Source organism: Heptranchias perlo, chromosome 13 (genome assembly GCF_035084215.1).
Source record: "Heptranchias perlo isolate sHepPer1 chromosome 13, sHepPer1.hap1, whole genome shotgun sequence".
NCBI lineage: Eukaryota > Metazoa > Chordata > Chondrichthyes > Hexanchiformes > Hexanchidae > Heptranchias > Heptranchias perlo.
In genome coordinates this window covers 25,683,812-25,701,293 of record NC_090337.1, presented here as the reverse complement: position 1 = coordinate 25,701,293, position 17,482 = coordinate 25,683,812, and the positions used below count along the sequence as shown (strand labels likewise).

Sequence of the window (17,482 nt, the reverse complement as noted above, 5' to 3'; positions counted from 1 at the left end):
AACATAGTTACTCATCAGTCGCATAGCAATGGTTAAGAAAAGTTGCTAGAACGTAGACATGTGGTTATTTTATTTATACTCTGTAACAGAAAGCATGTACTTTAGTGTGTGTTGATCCACACAAACAGCTCTGTCCCTTGTGCAGTGAAGTCATGTGGTAAATATAAGCATTCAGTCGCATGAACTCATGTTACCATTGAAGGATATAGAGAGGCAACTGCAGGCAGACTCCATAGTTACTGCAAATACTACAGATCCCTTATTAAAGGCTTACATAAACAGATCCACTGTTCGGTCTTACTACTTTGATAAAACTGTTGATCATAATTAACAGTTATTAACCTTTGTGATTTTTTTTTCTTCTCCCCAATATGGCTTGCATGGCGATGAAAATACTGTGTAGTGGCCTCAAAGTAAACCCACAAAATAACTTTCAAAGTATCAATTTTTTTTAAAACTAATAACAAAGCTGAATTTCACTCATTATGTAAAATTGAAGGAAAATGGTTATAAAAAGAAAATGTACACATTTGCCTCTTGAAATGGGTAGATGTAATAACAACCAAGAGCTGGGAAAGGTTTTGGTGCCACTTTGCACACATACATTTGTTTGCCTGTGCTAGCAGTACCCAATTTCCACCAGTAGGGTTCACTGTAGCTCAAGTTTTGTGGCAGCACCCAGCTTTGATTTTAGTCAAAATACAGCACAGCATTGTTTCCATTTTGTTCACAGGAAATGTGTTGCACTTTTAATTTATAGTCAGCACTAAGTGTTTTAGTTGCAATGTTCTGGTGAGACAATGCCTGAGGTTGTTATCCAAGTTGCATTTACTCTGAAGGGTCAGCATTGGTGTGAAGCAATTTCCATTTCACACCCAGCCTAAACTTGCAGTGTAAATCCAGAGTGAGCCTCTCTGGAATTGGTGGTCTCCCACTCTGCCATTTTGACATCATATGGAGTACAAATCCAGTGCGGAGTCAAACTATTGGACCTCCTGAACAGTTTTTGAAAGTCCCCTAACCGAGTTTAAATGTTTGGAGAACCATAATTTTCCTCTCCTCATTCTCTGAGCATTTAAATTTCTAACCGTTAGGAGGGAGCTCTGAGGATGCGCACTCTCCTAAATAGGACGACTAAAGTTTCAGCCAGGAGCTAAGCAATGATACTGTCTGCCTGGAACATGAATTTCAGGTACTGGTTCAGTGAGAATTGAACATGATCAAGCTACCTTTTTAGTTTCCTTGAGGCTGATTAAATAGATCCCTAATGCTGTTCTGTACATATTAGTTTTTCTCCATTAAAAAAGATAGTGGGCTGAAATTTGCTTTGGCCATGCACCTATGTATGGAGATGGAAGATGTGGGTATGGTACTTAATGAATACTTTGTGTCTGTCTTCACAAAAGAGGGGGACGATGCAGAGATTATAGTTAAGGAGGAGGAATGTGAAATATTGGATGGAATAAACATAGTGAGAGAGGAAGTATGAAGGGGTTTACTTTGAAAGTAGATAAGTTGCCAGGCCCGGATGAAATGTATCCCAGGCTGCTAAGAGAAGCAAGGGAGGAAATAGCAGAGGCTCTGACCATCATTTTCCAATCCTCCCTGGCTGCAGGCGTGGTGCCGGAGGATTGGAGGACTGCTGATGTTGCACCGTTGTTTAAAAAGGGAGAAAGAGATAGACCGAGTAATTATAGGCCACTCAGTCTAACCTCAATGATGGGCAAATTATTGGAATCGATTTTGAAGGACAGCATAAATAGTCATTTAGAAAGGCACTGGTTAATCAAGGACAGTCAGCATGGATTTGTTAAGGGAAGGTCATGTCTGACTAACTTGATTGAATATATTGACTCGGTCAGAAGGAGGGTCGATGAGGGTAACGAGTTTGATGTAGTGAACATCGATTTTAGCAAGGATTTTGACAAGGTCCCATATGGCAGACTGGTCAAGAAAGTAAAAGCCCATGGGATCCAAGGGAAAGTGGCTAGTTGGATCCAAAAATTGGTTCAGTGGCAAGAAGCAAAGGGTAATGGTTGACGGGTGTTTTTGCGACTGGAAGGCCGTTTCCGGTGGGGTCCCACAAGGCTCAGTACGAGGTCCCTTGCTTTTTGTGGTATATATTAATGATTTGGACTGGAACATGGGGGGCTTGATCAAGAAGTTTGCAGATGATACAAAAATTGGCCGTGTGGTTGATAGTGAGGAGGAAAGCTGTAGACTGCGGGAAGGTATCAATGGACTGGTCAGGTGGGCAGAAAAGTGGCAAATGGAATTCAATTCAGAGAAGTGTGAGGTAATGCATTTGGGGAAGGCAAACAAGGCAAGGGAGTGCACAATAAATGATAGGATACAGAGAGGTGTAGAGGAATAAAGGGACCTTGGAATGCATGTCCACAGATCCTTGAAGGTAGCAGGACAGGTAGATAAGGAGGTTTCAAAAAGGCATACGGGATATTTTCCTTTATTAGCCGAGACATAGAATATAAGAGCAGGGAGGTTATGCTAGAACTCTATAAAACATTGGTTAGGCCGTAGCTTGAGTACTGCATACAGTTCTGGTCACCACATTCCAGGAAGGATGTGATTGCACTAGAGAGGGTACAGAGGAGATATACGAGGATGTTGCCAGGGCCGGAGAATTTTAGCTGAGAAAAGATTGGATAGGCTGGGGTTGTTTTCTTTGGAAGGAGGCTGAGGAGAGATTTAATTAAGGTATATAAAATTATGACCGGACTAGATGGAGTGGATAGGGAGGACCTATTTCCCTTAGCAGAGGGATCAGTGACCAGGGGGCATAGATTGAAAATAATTGGTAGAAGGATTAGATGGTAGCTGAGGAGAAATTTTTTCACCCAGAGGGTGGTGAGGTTCTGGAACTCAGCCTGAAAGGGTGGTAGAGGCAGAAACCCTCAACTCATTTAAGAAGTACTTGGATGTGTACTTGAAGCGCCATAACCTACAGGGCTACAGACCAAGTGCTGGAAAGTGGGATTAAGCTGGATAGCTCTTTTTCGGCCGGCACTGACACTATGGGCCGAATGGTCTCTTTCTATGCCGTAACTGTATGATTCTAACGGCAACTGTGGTTAGTTAGACTTGTCCTTGTACGTTTAAGGTTTTTACATTTTTTATGTGGCAAGTTGCTGAAAGTGCAAGCTGATAACGTCGCAGCAAGGGAAATGGGGCATCTGGGACCTGAGTGAACATGGCAAGCAACTGTTTGTGTGTCCTTAACCAATCAGATTAAAGGATTGTGAAATTAACAGTACAAGAACTGAGAAGGAAGTGTAAATTAGAGTGGGTGAATTCAATGCCAAATCAGGTACAGAAAAATAAATAAAGAGACAGTAAGAAAGATTGGATTGAGAGAGAAAAAAAAAGTTTTTTAAATCTCCAACAACAATTTAAACCTGAAGGAATGAGACTCCACACTTGCATTAGTTAATTTTCGGTGCCATAGAGGCTTTTTGGTAGTAATTAACACTTGTGCTTATCTGTCTTGTTCATGCCTTTTGTTACCTCTAGACTTGACCATTCCAATGCTCTCCTGGCCAGCCTCCCATCTTCCACCCTCCATAAACTTGAGCTCATCCAAAACTCGACTGCCCATATCCTAAGTCTCGTTCATCCATCACCCCTGTGCTCGCTGACCTACATTGGCTCTGGGTCTGACAACGCCTTCATTTTAAAATTCTCATCCTTGGTTTTCAAATCCTTCCTTGGCCTCGCCCCACCCTACCTCTGTAACCTCCTCCAGCCCAACAACCCTCAGACATCTGTGCTCCTCCAATTCTGGTCTCTCGCGCATCGCCGATTTTAATTGCTCCGCCCATTGGCGGTCGTGCCTTCAGCTGCCTAGGCTCTAAGCTCTGGAATTCCCTTCCGAAACCCCTCTGCCTCCTTTTAAGATGCTCCTTAAAACCTACCTCTTTGACCAAGCTTTTGGTCACATGTCCTAATATTTCCTTATGTGATGTGGCTCGGTGTCAAATTTTGTTTGATTATGCTTCTGTGAAGTACCTTGGGACGTTTTACTATGATAAAGGCGCTAGATAAATGCAAGTTGTTGTTATCGCTTTGTTAAAAGGATACTTACACTGAAATGGACAAGATTTAACTTTCTATGGCGAGTTTAGTTGGTATCTACCGCGCAAATACAGCAACTTCAGCAACAGTGAGCCAGACAGTGCGATGCCATTTTCGCACAGCTAACAGCTGAGCAGCACATCTCGCACAGCAACTTTTGGATATTTGAGTTTAACTGCGCATCTGTCCCTCGCCTTAAGTTGCTGTACCATTTGTGCATAAATAACAGAGAGCACCATTAGTCTCACTGTTATTTTGACAACACGTTGTGGCCCATTGTCAAAGTAAAATTAACTCATCTCATTCAGAAAACTCTGGTGATTTTGAAGGATCCTGTAGGTTCATACTATATACTTTTTACTATAATTCACATTGTAGTTTTAGGTGAAAAAAATCTGGCTTGTAAACTGCAAATGGAATGCAGTATTCCGAGGCCTAATTTCCAGTAAGTCTTTACATAGATTTCACATATGTATTTTGTCATTTTCTGTACAAAAAACATACTTTTATCATATTTTGTCTTGGTCATAAAGCAGAATTTGTTTTGTATTGGGCAGTGTATTAATGAACAGGTGAACTTCTGGGATTGGTTTGGTTACATGTGAACTCCCAGTACAGATGAAAATTATGCTTTACCCTAATTATGTGCGAGCCATGGTGAATCAAATCCACCAAAATTAAATTTTCAAAAGAAAACCATTGAAGAATTAGGATAGGAACAGATCTTGATGATAACTCAATAAAACATTCATTTTAAATTAGAATGAGCTTCGTTTGAACTGGGTCAGTCCAAAACTGAACCATTGTAATTGGATATTTAATGTTCTGCATCCCTGAGCCAAAGGTTCATTTATAATGTTGATGTGTTAGAAAACATGGTCTACTTGTTAGCTCAATTTTTTTTTGATGCAGTTAGCAGGAAGATGGTCCTATTCATCCTACTCATCTGTTTTTTTTTAAATGGAGTACGGGATTCTGATACGTTTGTCCAAGTGCTGAATTAGCACTGAAAATGAGGGATGGAGTAGAAAAGATGGTTAAATTAATGGCTCTAACTTCCAAAGTGGATATAGGGAAATTTTGTATACCTGCTGAATAGACAGTAGCATCTTTAGTGCATTATAGCAGTAGATCTTGTGCAACCCCGATTTTAATCGCTCCACCATTGGCAGTCGTGCTTCCAGCTGCCTAGGCCATAAGCTCTGGAATTCCCTCCCTAAACCTCTCTGCCTTTCCTCCTTTAAGACACTCCTTAAAACCTACCTCTTTGACCAAGCTTCGACCTGTCCTAATATCTCATGTGGCTCGGTGTCAAATTTTGTTTGATAATCACTCCTGTGAAGCACCTTGGGACGTTTTACTACATTAAAAGCACTATATAAATGCAAGTTGTTGTTGTTGTAGATCTTGGCACAAGGTCTGAATAATTAATGCATTGTCTGACCCAGCTGATGGACTAATGTTCCATCCAGCCGTGGGGTAAATTTTTGGTGTGCTGGTCACCCGAGGTTTGGCAATACACTGATCATCCAGTAGCCACATGGGTTGTTTTATTGGTGCAATTGCCAGTGTAGGGACTGTATTATCAGTGCCGTGCAGACCTAGGTTTAACTTAATATCAATGCTCTGGTCTATGTTATCAATGTACTGTGAACAGAGTCTGTATTTAGGCTAATGAGGAATACCATCTTAGAAGCATTGAAGATAGACCATACAGTAAATAGACCATGGATAAAAGCAAAACTTACATTTCATTAACAACTATTGGGCCTCAAAATAGAAACAGCAGCAACAGAATCTTTGTTCTAATAACTCAGTCATCCTAAAAATATTAATACCACTATTAACAGACCCTGCTTCTAAGAACATGCTGGTGTAGTTGCAATATTCCAGTCATTATTAACTTTGATGGTAATCTTAATTTCCACTTGCCATCAATACAAAATATCTACAGGCTTGGGTGAGGATGCAGGCCTGCAATCATAAAGGATCTGCAAACTTTATTAGCTATTACTGCCATTGGTGGTGGTCGTCAAATGGTTATGAGTAGGTTTTAAAATAGTTAAATTAGCCGGATTATGGGACTCCATCCGTTTTGTGTGCAACTGAATATCACAAATCCATGTCTCATGAAAACTTAAGAAATTAGATACGTTCCTCTTGGATATCCAGATAGCACATCACAACCAACTAAAATGGTCACTAAGGTTTGCATGGATTTCCTTATCCTCTCTCCCTACCTCAGAAACCTTATTCATCCCTATGTGTGTACACACACACACACACACACACACACACACACACACTCCTTTGCATTCATTCCATCCTTCCTCCCACCATACCACTTTCAGTTCCAGGGCCTTCATCCATTTTGGCTGATAGTCTAGGATACTCTCCTTAAACAGTTCTGCCTTTCTACCTCTCACCTCCTTCTTAAGCCTCCTTAAACACCAACTCTTAGATCTTGCTTTCAGGCACCACTCTAGTCCTCCTCTCCAATTCTTCTTCTTCTGTTATTTTTGCCTCTGTGAAGCACTTAGGGACATTTTATTATATTAGAAGTACAAGCTAGGTGCAAGTTGTTGTTGTTTAAATGTAGTTCTTCAAACTAAGAGGAAAATACAACATCAAAGATCAATGTAAGCCTGGTAAGGGGAAAATCACACATCTGGTGTTTTTAAATATATTTTATTAGAATATTAGTTTATGTCCTGCGGTGTTACATCTGCTTTTTGAATACATTTATAATGTCACCACAAATATTGATGAGCAGTTCTTTCCCTTAGGTTAGTAGCAAAACTATGAATATTGGAAGAGTAGGGTTTTCTCATCAATGAAGTAGCCCATGAGAAACTTCAATATCTCAATGTTGTAACTTATAAATACTGTGTAGCGTAGTATGCGAACTGGAGAGTAACACGTCAAAGGATTCAAATAATATCATATTCTGCAGAGCAAAGTTCAATCAGTTTTTCAACATCATTTGGATCCCTGAGATGTATTACAACAGACAAGCAAATCCATAAAGTTCAGTAGCAAATCTTTTGCTTACAATGGACACTACTACTACTTTAATCAGACAATGTATTGCAATCAATCGATTTGATTTTGAACTTGAGGTTTTATATTATAATCTGTTGTTGGAAGATGTAGTTGGAGAGTGCAGAGTGCCCTGCTCATTTGAAGCTTTGCATTAGAGATCTCGCCGGCTGAATGAATGGACCAGCGCAAATTTGCTGCACTGCCCAGCTGGAAACGAACTAATCACTCCATAAAAAAGTACGCTGGGTTTTTTTTTTAGGTCCAAACTAACTTTTAACGGCGTGGTATTAATGACTGCCAAACAACCTTTCTGGCACTGAAAATTAACTTTCAAAAATGTGAAGTCTCATTCCTCCCGATATTAATTGTTGTTGGGGACATCTTTTTTTTAAAAAAGAAACATTTTAAATTTAACTTTTTTAAAACTTATTCTTTGTGTCTCTTTTACCTCTGTCTTTTAATCTTAGCCTCTCTTTATTTTGCTTTCCTTGAACTAATTTTATAGAGAATTTGTTAATCCACCTGACACTTCCTGGTTTTCAATCTGCGTGGCTTGTGAAGGCGGCTTTCGCTTCCTGGTTCTGACTGCGCAGCTTGTCAATATTGCTTCCAACTGATTGGTTGAGGGGAGAGAGAGAGAGATCCTTTCCTCGCTCTCACGGCTCAGAGAAGCCTGGGAAAGAACACTGCACTTCTTGCAGGTCTCCACCGAAGCAAGTTGGTGCCCAGAAGCCCGCAAAAAGTTTGTGGGCGAGTTAGTTACTTAAGAGGGTGGGCGATGTCCATTCACCGCTCAGCGCAGTTTCCGGCACATGATCTTGCATTGTACATCTCACTTGTTAACATCTTGTGCAAAAGCTGCCCTATCACTAAGTTGTGACTAATGTTCATAGTTTTTGTTTACAATCTGCTTTTAAGACATGAGGTTTCTTATTACTAATAAGCAAATTTCTACTTTTTCTGGTCTGTTATATTAACATTGTAGCAACACTACTGCTAAACATTGCGATCTGTTTCCTAGTGGCCCTAATGTCAGTCAAATCAATGCTGCTAAATGAAGTCATATTGTGCAAAACAGAATGGGGTTGTCAGAGAAAATTATTAGGCAGCAAGCAATATCTCTTGTAACTAGGTAAAAATATTGCTGAGCAAGTTTGCAGAATGAGTAACAGCAGACTCACAGTTAACCAATTGTGGCTGTAATTGAGGAGTTCATTTGTAAAATGTGGAATCACTGTCAATCAAATTGTTTGTGATTGAGGAACCCTCAATAATTTATACTGTATAGTACAAAACGCAGCACCGTGAACAATGAAGGAGAACTTTGCTTTTGTTACTTTCAGCTAATAAAATTTGCAGATGGCTACCCACTGTGAACCAGCTACGAGTCCAGCTGATACAGATGAATGGAATTAGTAATTTCAAAGGTTTTTATAGCAAGACAAGGTTTTTTCCCCACTAATTTTAGTCAGTTGTGTTAAGCGGTTCTTTTTAGGGAGATGTAGTAATGAAGTGGATCATGAAGTCAGTCAAAACCATAACCAGGCAGGCCATAAGATGCCAAAAGACCTTATCATTTCGCTTTTCCCTCTGTCAACTTCTGCAGCAGTCTACCTGTTGGCCTTCCTCCTTTCTGGTCTGCCTGTACAGAGTTCCACCAAATCAGCTTTAGCTTTCTACACATCCATTTCCTATTGGAGACCCATTCCATCATCTTCCAAGGGTTCAAAATTTAGTACAAAACGGATTAGCAGAAGAGATATTGTTGAAAGTAAAGCCGTCGTTAAATCTCTCAAAAAAAAGGAATGAAGAACACATGGATGTGGTACTGGGGGCGTTGCATAGAAATACTTTGTTTGTATTTATTTGCGTGACTTCAGCAGGAACATATTTGCCCAGGGAAAGCTTATTGTGTTTGTATTGTCAAGAGACAGAATTATGCCTGTAAGAGATTGAAGGGCTTCAAGAGTCCTATTTTCGTAAAAGAAGAATGGAGTCCAACAGCAAGACAGAAAATCATTTTGGACTTTTAAGACACTTTTCACAAGATATTTGTTTTGTTTTTGTTGGCAGCATTAATGTGAATTTTGTAATGTGGCACATTTTTGTACGTTCCTCTCAGTGGAAGAATTAAGTGCTGCTGGTATATTTACTTAGGTATTGATATCAATGAACGTTCATTATGTGATATGAAATGGCACTGTAATTTTTGGTTGGATTACTTTTACTTTGCAGCAGACCAAAGACTCAAATTCATGATCTACTGGTGAAGACTTGAACATTTTTATCGCTTGAATACCTGTTTAGTCTATTTTCTGATCCCATAGCGACCAGAAGTACTACTGAAGATTACATAGATATGGTACCGTTTAAGTTATGTAAATAACAATAACTTTCTCTTTTGTTTCCCCGAGCTCTCCTACACATCAGTGATGCAGAGGTAGGAAATAGACTCCAAACCTTTCAAACGCCTGCCTGAAAACAATAAGAAAATACCATCAGAAGAGAGTCAATCTGGAGACATTCACTCTGTACAATTTGCACATCACAAAGCCCGACCCCCTTGGCACTAATAAAATGTGACAGGGCTCGTCATTGTAAATAAGCAACTATGCTTTAAACAGGCTGGAAATGTGCTTGATGCGCAGGAGCAAGAACAAAGGCTGCCTCAGAACTGGACGCTACTTCAAAGAGTCAGCCGCTCTGCACACAGTAATGGACAAAGAGCCGATCAGTCTCCTGCTGCTTTGATGTTACTGAAGACAAATGAGAACGACATTTAAATTCAATTTGTACTTCCAGCACACACCGTATTACACAGTTCACTGAATTTTAAAGGTCTGATTCTGTTATGCTTGTATTGTGACCTCCTCTGGGCTGGATTTTTCCATCGTTTTAAAAACAAAACTGGAACTTGGGTTGCTGTTCACTGATGTCATTGTTTTTCTTCTAATTTGTTTGAAGTAGGATTGTACTAAGATGGAATATTAACCAAGGGTACAGTCCCTTTCAATGCATGAGCAGCCTCACATTTTTTTCTCTGAGTAAATCCTGAGTTGCGGTTAGAAACAAACCAATAACAAAATATTCACATTTTTAATTCAGTATCCACCAAACAGTGATAATATTTGGGTTTGTTCCATATAATGGACAAGTGACCTCCTGCACAACATTACACTTCTGAATAATGTATTGTCTGTACTAGTGCAGACTTAGTACTGGCAAACATTGCCTATACTAGTATAAATAAATTGTTTGCATAAGTACAGGTTTAATATGGTATATGCATTACCTACAATGGTATTGGTACAGAGTTCCTACATTGATGCAGTTTAGTGCTTTTACATACAGTTCTTGAGCTAGTTTTATGGTGTACTTTAAATCATTGTGAATTAAAATTGTACTACAGAGCAAGACTTATATTTAAACTAGAAACTTGGCAGCTTCAAGAAGAAACTGCTTACTAATAAGTGATTGCTTCAAAAAAGCTGGCCTGAGCAGGTTTCTCTGTACAACTACTAACTCTGTTGGCTGGAGTTTTACACTTCTGCGCTCGCCATACCATAATTTTTCATCCATTAAAGTGAATGGGAGGAAAATCGTGGCCTGTCATTATTTTTTTCTGAATCATCTTAACAAGTGATTCCTCTACTTCTAATAAATTTTTAAAAAGGGATGTTAAAAATATTTGTCCCATTGATATAATAAAAAAGGTACAAAGTGTATGTTAGATCTTTCAAACTAATGCTGCACACACTTCTCTCGTTATTATAATTAGTGATATATATAATCTCTGTCTGATGTGAGGTATAAGCCCATCCTAACTATTCCTAATGTAATGAGTAATATTTCTCCTTACTTTGTAGTTCAGAGTCTACCCTTAGGGTATGTTATGAATAGTTTTTACACACTGAATATTTAACAAATTTCAGTGAATTTTTATTGGAGAAAATTAAGTATTCATGACCTGTGCAAAAATTGAATTATTTTTCTCTTTGTACAGCACCTTCATTTTGTTATAAAATAATCAATTATTGTATTTCATTGGTGTAGATTTCTCATGCAATCTAAATTTTATATTAGATCATATTTATTAAGCTGTCTTGTTAGAATACATGTGTATTTTGTGAACAGTAAATCTACTTAAGTAATGTAAAATGGATTCATATCATACCATTTGGAAGCCAGGCAGAAACATTTGCATAATGAGGGAATATTATGACCAAAGTTCATTCTATACATTGTAAATGCAGACATTGAAAATACAATGTTGATATTTGCAAATACTGTAATTTGCTTATTAATGCATTTCTCTCATTCCATCAACAAATCAAAAAAAGACTATAAAAGAAAAAAAACTATTGTCCTGTTGATCTACAAATGGTGAGTAGTGGAGGCTGGACTTTTCAAACAAAAGTGAGTTCGTTTTTTGGGTTTCTTACCTCCTTTTTATGTACTAGATATTTTTGGCTTCCATGTTTTAGACTACTCTCATAGGTGAGTCTGAGCTCCCTAAATCCCAGTGTTTCATTTGCCCTGATATTTAGGTAAATTTCTAGTTTGCGTGATTCTATCCCGTGCCTTTGAGATCCTCACTGTCTTCATAATGCAGCAGAATAACATTAGACTTTGTTTTAGGCATAAACTGAAACATTTTTTAAACAGTAATCAAACAAGTGAATAATAGCAGTAACACATGTATTTTTACAGTAGCTAATTTAGCTAGCTCTTCATTCTAGTATGAAAAAATAAATAGCTTTGTCTACTGTACCAAACTATTTAAGTAATTTTTTATGAAGTGGTTCTTCCTTTCCTCGCCAACTGTGGACGATATTTGGACTCACTAATTTTATTTGATGGCTCCAGAATACTGGTTTAACAAAAAAACATGCTGATAAAATAACTTCCAATAGGGACCAAGCAGAATTTAAATAACTGATTCAGAAGAAGATGCCAATCAATATATTTATATACATCTGTAACTTGAGAGCCAGGTCATTGAGCCAGTACTCAATAAAATTATTTTGACTCTTGTATGAAATGGTACGATACTAAAGGCATTTTCTGTGTTTACGCTATAATATGAGAGAATCTCACATCTTGTGGCCAATTTTAATTCCCGATGAGAAGCTTCATTTGAATGATGCCAGTCAACTGCTCGGCTGTTTCCAGCAGAAAACAACAGCTACCAGTGGGCAAGAACAAAGAACAGGAAAAGACTGCTGGCAGCAAGGTAAGTCCTGGAGGGGGGGTTGTTGCAAGGATCTCACAGCTAGGGGGAGGGGGAGCCCAATGCAGCAGAGGCCTGGACTTTCCTGGGGGGTGCTAGTAGAATTTTGGACAGTGGTGAAAGAAAGGTCCCCAGCACTCTAGTAAGTCAGGAGGTGGGCGGTTTCAAGAGGGTCTTGCGATCGGGAAGGAGGGGAAGCCTGGGGCAGAGGAGGCCTAAACTTTCCTTGTGGAGCCAGCAGTACTCCTCCGGGCCCCACATGGAAAGTAAAAACAAAAAAAATTAAGTTGCCTCGTGGTCCCGCTCTTCATTCCGCTAGCTTCACCTGGCAGGAAAGCCACAATAGCTTCCCCGGTTAGGCCACCGCTTAAAATAGCAGTCGGGTCTCAATTATGCCTTCGGCGCCCTGAAGAAGGACCCTGCTGGTTTCAGGTAGGTGTACTTGTCACCTGCACAGAAGAGCTGGTTAAAATTAAACACTGTGGGATATCGCCGGGTATGTCTCCTGGCTGGTTTCTGGCAGGCAGCCACGGTTAAAATCGTTCCCCCCCCCCCCCCCCAATGCTTCTCAGACATTCAGTCATTGAGCAGTGCTACACCACCTTGCATCTGTTTTCTATAATCCACGGCCTCCAGTAATCAAGTCACTTCTGATTGAAACATTGTTGTATGTACTGGGGATTGAGTGAGAGCTGGCTGTCATGGTGTCAGACTGAGTAGTTCTGGCAGCTTTTGACAAGTACTTGAGAATAAATTTCCTTCCTGTTGATTTAATGGATGATGGTTGTTCGTTTGACGAGACACACATTGTTCGGTCTTGAGCATGAAACTTCACTAGAGCTTAGCATAACGCTTTCCGGCCCAAATAATTAGATGCCGTACCACTGACCCTACAAATTCCAGCAGAGTCAGCACTGGAAGGCCCTTCTGGGATTATGATCTGTAGATTTTCAGGGCCAAGGACTCGCAGTGATACCGGGTATCCTCATTATCATCCTCCACCCCCCCCCCCCCAAAAAAAAAACTCACCCTCAACCCTTCCACCTTTGCAAAATATTATGCCATCACTAACCTCCCTCTTCTCAAACACATTCAAAGTAAAATCCACAACCTAGTTTTTATTTATGTGGCTTTACCCCACTCTATCTGCAATCTTCTCCAGCTCTAGGTCCCTTTGACTGATCACTCTGTGCCTCAGACTTTTTTTTGCATCTGCCACTCACTTTGCTGCATCATCAATGGCAGAGCCTTCAGCCATATGGGTTCTACTCTACGGCATTCCCTCCCAAAACCTGTGTATCCACCTCTCCATCTGCTTAAAAACTAGCATTAGGTTACTCCTCCCCCTTCTAGCCTCAGTCTCTGTTTTCTGTGAAACATTTTAGGATGTCTTTTAGATTAAAGGCACAATACAAATTCAAGTGTTGTCATTATGAGAAAATGTTGGGCTTGTTCTCAGAAAAAAAAACTTTGTGCTCTAACACATTTTTAATATAATGAAAGGGACTGCTTATGGTGATCATGGAAAGTTGTTCACACTAACAGAGTGTTCAAAAACTAAGGAATATAACTTAAAAATTCAGATATTAGGTTATGTGGAATTTAAGCAATGTGTAACAGACAATTAGATTATCAGGGAGGGCCTTTGAAGCAAATTGTATCATTGAATGCAAGAGGAAAATAGATGTCTTTCTGGACCAGAGATTGTGGATAGGATAAGAAACAACAACTTGCATTCATATAGTGCCTTTATCATTGTAAAATGTCCCAAGGCACTTCACAGGAGCATTATCATACAAAATGTGACACCAAGCCACATATGGAACAAAGGCTTGGTCAAAGAGGTAGGTTTTAAGGAGCATCTTCAAGGAGGAGAGGTTTAGGGAAGCAAATCCAAAGTTTAGGACCTATGCAGCTGAAGGCACAGCTGCCAATGCTGGAACAATTAAAATTGGGGATGTGCAAAAGGCCAGAATTGGAGGAGCGCAGGTTGTAAGGCTGGAGAAGGTTACAGAGCTAAGGAGGAGCAAGGCCATGGAGGGATTTTCAAAACAAGGATGAGAATTTTAAAATCAAGACATTGGTTAGCTCGTGCAGGCGTGATGGGTGAACGGGCCTTGGTGCGCGTTAAGATACGAGCAGCAGAGTTTTGGATGAGCTCAAGTTTACAGAGGGTAGAAGATGGGAGGCTGGCAGGGAAAACATTGGAATAGTCAAGCTTAGAGGTAACAAAGGCATGGATGAGCAAGGATAGGCTGGAGAGATCTCAAGCCAATAAGCAATTCTTGGTGCAAATGCCCTTTCACTGCTGCTATAATTACCTACCTTCTGGTATGATCCTTCCACATAGACATCGAAGTTGCTATTGAACATGACGTAATGGTAAATGTGACGACACGTCGCGTGCACTTGGCTTATTAAATGGCGAGTGTCACGTGCTGCGTTCCCGGATATCATCCCTCCCACCTCAGGTAAACGCGCAGCTGAAGCCGTTGGTGGAAGGGGAGTGGCCCCGAGTCCGTGAGGAGAGTCCCGCCCGTTGCCAACACCATGAACAACAAGTTCGACGCGTGAGTCATTGATCCCCTTCCTCCCTTCCCCCTTGTTCTTCATCCTTTTCCTATTGAATCTTTCAGCTGGATCCGAGCTCAGCTCAGCACTGGCGGCCTGGTCCTTGCTATTTTCTTCTTCTTCTTCTTCTCAAGTCCATTTAAAAATGTCGTCTGCAGGGCCGCAGCCACACACCGGATTGTCAGAGCTGAGCTCGGGCCGTCGGGCTTGCTGCGCCTCTCCAGTGACTGCCACGGGCGCGTTGACCTTGTGTGCTGTAATTGCTTTGAATTGCGATTCACTCCGATTAATCCAGCAGTTGCTGGGAGCCTCTCGCTAACCCTGAGATGTGAAACGCTTACATTAGTGTCCGTTTTGTAAACAGTTAATACCGAAGCCAGTGTATTTAAAAACCATCTGTTAAAATCAGGACAAATCGTAGATGGATTTATTGGTGTTTTGCAAAATGGTTTTGCAAAACTTGAAAGTACAATATGTGTTTAAGGGCTAGTGTCGAAGAGTTGCAGTTTATCTTCCCATGTTTTATTTACATTGGTCCCATCAAAGTACATTCTGAAGAAATTCTATGCTGCACTCGATTTGTCAGGGCGTTTAACCTGATAGTTCTGCTGTGGAGTTTTGAAGTATAGTTCCAAGAATTGGGCCTATTTTAAAATTCTCTAAAGCATACTTCTAAGAGTGTAGATTCTGATAAGATCTCAACTGTTAATATTACAGACTTTGCCTGCTTGTTTATATTGTGCAGACAAGGGACAAAACTGGTGGGATGTCCTTGGGACAAGATGAAGCTAACCTTACCAGATATTTAATTTTAAATTACAGTTCATATGTACAGTATACATTCCCCAATGACTGGGAGAGGATTCCTAATGAGTACAAAATCAGTTAGTTGACCTGTATGGGTTGGCTGAGCTGCTAAACCTGCCTGTGGCTAGAAAACATGAATGCTCTGCCTCTATTTATGTTTGTAAACAATTTTACAACACCAAGTTATAGTCCAGCAATTTTATTTTAAATTCACAAGCTTTCGGAGGCTACCTCCTTCCTCAGGTGAACGATGTGGAAAGTTGCTATGGGGAGGTGCTGCCTCTGGAAGCGTCCATGGAAATGACCTCTTGGTAGCTCGCATGGACTCCAGGGACGGCAGTGCTGCTTGTTCACTGTTCTGTAGCCAATGCTGTTGACGGCAGTATGGTAGAGTAACTATACTGCAAGTGAATACAATGGGCCAGATTTTGCTATGGCAGGACATCTAACAGCATCTGCTGTTTGTTAGACTTGCCCCTGCACTCTTCAGCTCAAAACATTTCTGCCCACTAAGTTGCTGAAAGTGTGAGCTGAAAACAGTGCAGTGAGGGAAACAGGGCATCTGGGACCTGAGTGAACCATGCCAACCAACAGGGTATCTCCTTAACCAATAAGATTGTAGCATAGAGAAATAAACAGCGGAAGGACTGAGAAGGAAATGTAAGTTAGAGTGGGCGAATTCAATGTCAAATCAGGTACAGAAAGAGAAATAGAGGGAAAGAAAGATTGGATTAAGAGGGAGAAAAAAAGAGACAAAGGAAAAGTGTTTTTTTTTAAATTAAAATTTTTTATATTTGACATTTAAAAAATCTCCAACAACAATTAATGCCTGAAGGAATGAGACTCAACACTTGTAGTAGTTAATTTTTAGTGCCAGTCAGTTGGCAGTAATTAACGAGTATCACTTCCTTAAAAGGGTACTTATGCTTGAAATGACAAGACTTAACTTTCAGTGGTGAGTTTAGTTTGTATCTATCGAGCAAATACAGCAACTTCACGACATTCGTTGCATGTCAATGGTGAGGCAGACAGCGAAATGCCATTTTCGCTAAGCTAACAGCGAAGTAGTGCAACTCGGACAGCAACTTTTGGATATAGGCATTTAACCGCGCACCTGCTCCTTACCTGAAGTTGCTGTACCATTTATGCATAAATAATGCTGAGCACCATTAGCCTCCGCTGTTATTTTGACAGCAAAATCTGCCCCATTGTATTCTGGGGAATAGAAATTTAACAGTGTATGATTATCAGTTGGACTTTGTTGTAGAATCATAGAAATTTACAGCCAGAGGTGTGTATTGTGGCATTCTGGAAGAGCTATTCACTTAGCCCCAACCCCTTTTAAATTATTTTTTATCAAATATTTATCCACTTCCCTTTTACAAGCTGTTATGGATTCTGCATTCGCCATTCTTTCAGGTAGGACATTCCATGTGTAACAATGCTCGGCATTTTTTAAAAATCCTTTTTTTAGTGGCAATCATAAATTTATGCCCTTAGTCACTGCTCACTAACCAGTGGAAATAGTTTTTCTGATACTTTATCAAAACCTCTCTCAATTTTGAACACCTCAGTCAGATCTCCTTAACCTTCTTTGCTCTAGTGAAAAGAGTCTTTTTTCTTAGTATTCCTTTATAACTAAAGCCTCTCATCTCTGATATCATAGTGAATCACTTCTGCCACCATCTCCATGGCCTTGAGATCTTTCCTAAAGTAAGGTGCCCAAAACAAGACACATTATTC

At 40.1% G+C, this 17,482-nt stretch overlaps 2 protein-coding genes across 10 annotated transcripts in view; both read left to right on the top strand.

The window, feature by feature from the left end:
- The window catches only part of capn10 (calpain 10), a 53,811-nt gene extending 43,081 nt beyond the window's left edge, over positions 1 to 10,730 (top strand). For both annotated transcript variants that reach the window (XM_067995194.1, XM_067995195.1), the window contains exon 13: positions 9,546 to 10,730. In XM_067995194.1, coding sequence (XP_067851295.1) covers positions 9,546 to 9,575 — 30 coding nt within the window. In that variant the 3' untranslated portion in view covers positions 9,576 to 10,730. The remainder of the gene's footprint in view (positions 1 to 9,545) is intronic.
- A 4,069-nt stretch (positions 10,731 to 14,799) lies between these two features.
- Positions 14,800 to 17,482, top strand: part of eif4e2 (eukaryotic translation initiation factor 4E family member 2) — a 47,799-nt gene continuing 45,116 nt past the window's right edge. For 4 of the 8 annotated variants that reach the window (XM_067995188.1, XM_067995187.1, XM_067995189.1 and 1 more), the window contains exon 1: positions 14,801 to 14,931. In XM_067995188.1, the coding sequence (XP_067851289.1) occupies positions 14,912 to 14,931 (20 nt within the window). In that variant the 5' untranslated portion in view covers positions 14,801 to 14,911. Of the gene's footprint in view, positions 14,932 to 17,482 lie in introns of all 8 variants that reach the window. The other 4 variants (XM_067995193.1, XM_067995185.1, XM_067995192.1 and 1 more) reach the window with 2 other exon arrangements.